Source organism: Lucilia cuprina, chromosome 3 (assembly GCF_022045245.1).
Source record: "Lucilia cuprina isolate Lc7/37 chromosome 3, ASM2204524v1, whole genome shotgun sequence".
Taxonomy (NCBI): Eukaryota; Metazoa; Arthropoda; class Insecta; order Diptera; family Calliphoridae; genus Lucilia; species Lucilia cuprina.
In genome coordinates this window covers 19,226,471-19,232,498 of record NC_060951.1, presented here as the reverse complement: position 1 = coordinate 19,232,498, position 6,028 = coordinate 19,226,471, and the positions used below count along the sequence as shown (strand labels likewise).

At 34.0% G+C, this 6,028-nt stretch overlaps 1 protein-coding gene across 1 annotated transcript; it reads right to left on the bottom strand.

The window, feature by feature from the left end:
• Positions 1–4,705: 4,705 nt before the first annotated feature.
• Positions 4,706–5,374, bottom strand: LOC124418966. The gene has a single exon (XM_046947009.1). It carries the CDS (start codon positions 5,372–5,374, stop codon positions 4,706–4,708), a length of 669 nt encoding a protein of 222 aa, XP_046802965.1.
• Between the last annotated feature and the right edge of the window lie 654 nt (positions 5,375–6,028).

The window sequence follows — 6,028 nt, the reverse complement described above, 5'->3', positions numbered from 1 at the left end:
AAAATACATGGAAATGATTTCGTCAAACGGTTTACAATGTGTAATAAATGAAGTAACTAGAGAAGATATAACAAAGAGAACTAGCTCTTGCATAGATCATTTGCTTATAAGAAACAACAAAAAAATCACACAAACACACGCCTCAATTATAAGAACAAATATATCAGATCATTATTCGCTCTTTTGTTGTATACAAGAAGAAAAAGAAACACAAGTAAACCAGGGTATGGAAAATACACATGTAAGCCAGAGTACGGGAAATCATTTTTGTCAGGGTTCAACAATAAACAACTTTAAAGTAAACAACAAAATTAACTCAACAAATTGGAATCAATTAATAAATACTAATATGAATACCAATGATATATTCAATAGAATATATGAAACGTTTCAAAATATATATCAAATATCGAAAACAAACAGACATAACACAAAGAAAAGAAAAATAAATCCGTGGATAAGTGAAGAATTGATAAGATACTGTGAAGTTCGGGATAAACTTTATATCAAATGGTTAAATAATAAAAACAATAAAAACTATGAATACGAATATAAAAAGTTTCGGAATTCCTTAAATAAAAAGTTAAATTTTGCCAAAAACAATTATTTTAGAAACAAGTTTTTGGAAAATAGAAACAATATGCGAGCTACCTGGCAACTCATTAACGAGATAACGGGTAAAACAATTAATAATATTGATACAACAATAACAAAAAATTTCCAACATGAAGACATTGTGAGTATAACAAACAATTTTGCTAAAAATTTCAATGAAAACGTGGAAAAAAGTATTACATAAATGTGACATAAAAACTTTTAAAAATAATCCAAAGACACTTCAAAACTCAATATTTATGTTTCCTACTTCAGAAGAAGAGATTTATAACATTTTAAAAACTTTAAAAACAAATAAAGGTGCAGGTATTGATGAAATTAGACCGAAAGACCTAAAAAATAATGCCATTGTACTTACTCCTGTAATCACACATTTCATTAATACAAGCATAAACACTTCAACTATACCAAAACTTCTAAAAACATCACTAATTCGTCCCATATACAAATCTGGAGCTAAAAACGAATACAATAATTACAGACCAATATTGCCAGTGATAGAGAAAGTCCTCGAAGAAATATTAGTAAGAAGACTCAATGATTTTGTAAAAAAATATAATTTATTGAACCCAAATCAATACGGCTTCCAAAAAGGGAAAAATATAAATAAACTACTTGGAAATTTTGCTTCACATATAAATAAACATCTGGAGGATAATTTTCATTGTCTTGCTCTTTTTATTGATTTTAGTAAAGCCTTCGACACACTGTCACACACAAACTTATTGCAAATATTGGAGCGAAACGGCATTCGAGGCAACTGTCTGTTATGGTTTAAAAATTACCTAGAGCTTAGAACATACCACGTTAAAATAGCCAACACACTAAACACAGAAAGACCTTCAAATAACGGTGTCCCTCAAGGATCAAAACTTGGTCCTATATTATACCTAATGTATGCCAATGAAATGATCGACATGCTAAACGAATGTTCAGTTTTTGCCTACGCAGACGATACAGCGGTTATAGTAACACACAAAAACATTGAAACCGCGTCTGATTTAATGCAAAAACAACTAAACAAAGTAACGAAATGGTGTCACGACAACGGACTCGTTATAAATGCTAAAAAAAACCAAAATTATGCACATTAAACCAACACATCTAGCTTGCACAGACATTACGATAACTTTTCATGACTTCCAATGCCTACACAACACTTCCAACGGCAACCCTAATGCCACTGACACATGCACCACTACTATAGAAATAGTCAAATCATACAAATATCTTGGTGTATATGTCGATGAAAACTTTGAGTGGCTAACACACACAACACCTTAGAAAAAAACTACGATCAGTTGCATACAGTCTTTACCATTTGAGTAATTGCTAAACTTTTGAAGTGCTGAAACAAGCCTATTTTTCCCTAGCTGAGTCCTATATTAGACATGGCATCACGGCATGGGGAAATTCCATTTACTGTAAATCACTTCAACAAACTCAAAATCAAAATTTAAAAATATTAATGAAGCACAAACTACACTATAATCAACATATAGATACAACACTAATATATGGTACCAGAAACAACCTTTCTAGCGCTTTAACCAGCTATAATACGCAAAACAACACATATACCAACTCCAACATGGACAACAGCACAAATACCAACATTACAATCACCAACATCAGCACAAATTCCAATACAAACAGGAATAACAGCAGAAATACCAACTTTACAAACACCGGCAGAAACACCAACACAAATAACAATATAAACAGTAACACAAATACCAACGCAGACACCAACACAATCACACACACCAGCACAAACACTACAACTCCCATTCGATCGAACCAACCAAATAAAACTACCAGAAATATCACAAAGCAATCCATAAACAACATTGCAACAACACTGAGAGTATTAAACATAAAAAGCCTGTATAAAACCACACTGATAAACGAATTTTATAACGATTCCCGATTCCTGAAAACAATCGAACACTCTTACAACACGAGGCGACGTACAGAAGGAAGATATCAAGTGGATCGACATAAAAACAATTATGAAAAAAACTCCTTGTTTGTGACATTACCCAACATTTTTAATGAAATACCAATGAATTTACTAAATATTACTAATCCTAAATTACGGAAAGTAAAAATGAAATCATATTTTATAGAAAAGCAATGATATGTACGTATTCTACATGCATTTATTAACTAACCACATCCTGCAGACAAGCCTAATGGCTTCGCGGGATTAGCTATAAGTTTTCTTAAAATAAATAAAGAAAGAAAAAAAATAAATAAAAACAAGTAAGAGTTCTATATTCGGCTGTGCCGAATCTTATATACCCTTCACCATGATGTGTTTAAAGCCTTTTGTACCTTTTGAAGAACGAAAAAGTACCAAAAAGTCCCCATCTATGGGTCCTCAGTTAATCCGGGCCATACAAACTTATGTTCCTAGGTTCAATATTGTAGAAATTGTAAGAAGTACCCTTTGAAGAACGAAAAAGTACCAAGAAGTCCCCTTTTACTGGTTCTCACTTAATCCGGGATATACGAACTTAATAACATGTTTCTAGGTTCAATATTATAGAAATTTCAAAAAGTACCTTTTGAAGAATGAAAAAGTACCCTTTCATGGGTCCTCACTTAATCCTGGCCATACATACTTAATTACATGTTTCTAGGTTTAATATCGTAGAAATTGCAAAAAGTACCTTTTGAAAAACGAAAAAGTACCAAAAAGTCCCCTTTTATGGGTCCTTACTTAATCCGGGCCATACATACATAATTACATGTTTCTAGGTTTAATATCGTAGAAATTGCAAAAAGTACCTTTTGAAAAACGAAAAAGTACCAAAAAGTCCCCTTGTATGGGTCCTCACTTAATCCGGGCCATACATACTTAATTACATGTTTCTAGGTTCAATATTGTAGAAATTGCAAAAAGTACCTTTTGAAGAACGAAAAAGTACCAAAAAGTCCCCTTTTATGGGTCCTCACTTAATCCGGGCCATACATACTTAATTACATGTTTCTAGGTTCAATATTGTAGAAATTGCAAAAAGTACCTTTTGAAAAACGAAAAAGTACCAAAAAGTCCCCTTGTATGGGTCCTCACTTTATCCGGGCCATACATACTTAATTACATGTTTCTAGGTTCAATATTGTAGAAATTGCAAAAAGTACCTTTTGAAGAACGAAAAAGTACCAAAAAGTCCCCTTTAAGGTCCTCACTTAATCCGGGCCATACATACTTAATTAAATGTTTCTAGGTTCAATAATGTAGAAATTGCAAAAAGTACCTTTTGAACAACGAAAAAGTCGCCTTTTATGGGTCCTCACTTAATCCGGGCCATACATACTTAATTACATGTTTCTAGGTTCAATATTGTAGAAATTGCAAAAAGTACCTTTTGAAAAACGAAAAAGTACCAAAAACTCCCCTTGTTTGGGTCCTCACTTAATCCGGCCATGCATACTTAATTTCATGTTTCTAGGTTCAATATTATAGAAATTTCAAAAAATACCTTTTGAAGAACGAAAAAGTACCAGAAAGTCCCCTTTTATAGGTTCTCACTTAATCCAGGCTCTACATACTTAATTTCATATTTCTAGCCAATAACAAAACATTAGTGCTGCTCTCGCTCTGCTACTCTTGCTCTGCTGCTCTTGCTCTGCTTTGCTTTTATAAACAAATTACAATAACAATATTTTCCGTATTGTTATGTATTTTGTTTTTGTTTTTTGCAGTTTCTGTCTGAGCATGAATAAAAAATCTAAATTTTATATGAAATTTTCAGAGGTTGTCTCGGTTTTTTGCTCATATTTCCGTTATTTATGGACCGATTTTGCTGATTTTAAATAGCGTTCTTGCCGGTCGTATGTCTGATAGAATTATGGAAGATTCGGATCTCGCAGATATCTGGGGTCTTCTAAAAACTGATTTCAACAAACATACAGACAGACGGACAGACAGACAGACGGACATGGCTACGCTACCTATAAGGATCCAGAATATATATACTTTATAGGGTCGGAAAATTATATTATAGAAATTACAAACGGAATGACAAACTTATATATACCCTTCTCACGAAGGTGAAGGGTATAAAAATCTATCGGGCCTCAACTAAATTTCATTAAAACAAGCAGGTTCAGCTGAAAGAATTACTTTGGACAGATTTATCTGATCAAAATAAGTATTATATGTTAACTTGCCTGGGGCTCTGCGCTCACGGCAACTTTGCCTTTGACCTGCCAAATTTGTTTGCTGCCGGAGCGCAACTGCTTCTTCTTCATCATCATCATTTACATTAATTTCTGCATCGTTGCACGCATCACCAGCGTCACCCTCACCAACGGCATGACTGTCTTCATTAACAGCATCACTTCTATCAACAGCATGACCGTTTTCAGTGATTGTCGTGTCACCATCGTCGGGGTCAACATTGTCGTCATCGAAGCCTTCAAAGAGTTCCATTTCTAAAATGGAATCGGCTTCTTCTTCCCCTTCTGCAACTGGCACTTTAAATCTTTTAACAACAAGTATATCTTCCTTATTTTTCGATTCTTCATCACCATCGTTTTTTGCTTTAGTTTGAGACATTACTTTTGCTGGGAAATTGCTTTCATCAAATTTTACATTTCTAGCCACAACGATCTGTTTATTTACGGGGTTCCACAGTCGATAACCGTTAACAGCATATCCAATAAACACCATCTCCGTACACTTAGGATCAAACTTGGAACGTTTTTCTTTAGGTAACAGCTCATACGCGCGACAACCAAAAATTCTCATTTTATAGAATCAGGTTTAACATTGTACCACACCTCTGCTGGAGTTTTATTTTGTACACTACTTGTAGGACTTCTATTTAGCAAGTAAACTGCAGCTTGAACAGCCTCTCCCCACATACACTTGCTCAGACCGGAATCAATTAGCATAGTTCTTGCTTTCTCAACTACACTCCTGTAAAATCGCTCTGCCACGCCATTTTGCCTCGGACAATAGCCAACCGTTGTTTCAAGTTGTATACCTTTTAAATTATAATAAATTTTCTGTTCGTTCGACAAGTACTCCGTGCCCCTATGACATCTTAAATAAGCAATCCGGGAACCAAATTTTGCTTCTGCGTGTTGTTGGAATGCTTTCAAACAACTAAAAACCTCAGACTTACGTTTTACCAAGTATATTTGGGCAAAATGACTGTAGTCATCTATAAAGCTTAGAAAATATTTTTAACCATCATGTGTAGTAGGTGTAATTGGGCCGCAAACGTCCGTGTGAATTCTTTCAAGAATTCTTGATGATTTTTGTCGATGATTTTTATAAGGTAACTCGGATTGTTTGCCTTTTATACAATTATCACACATGACATTTTCCTCACCTGCTTCAAAACCAGTCACCATTTTGTTAACTTGCAACTTCTTTAGATATGCCTTATTTATGTGG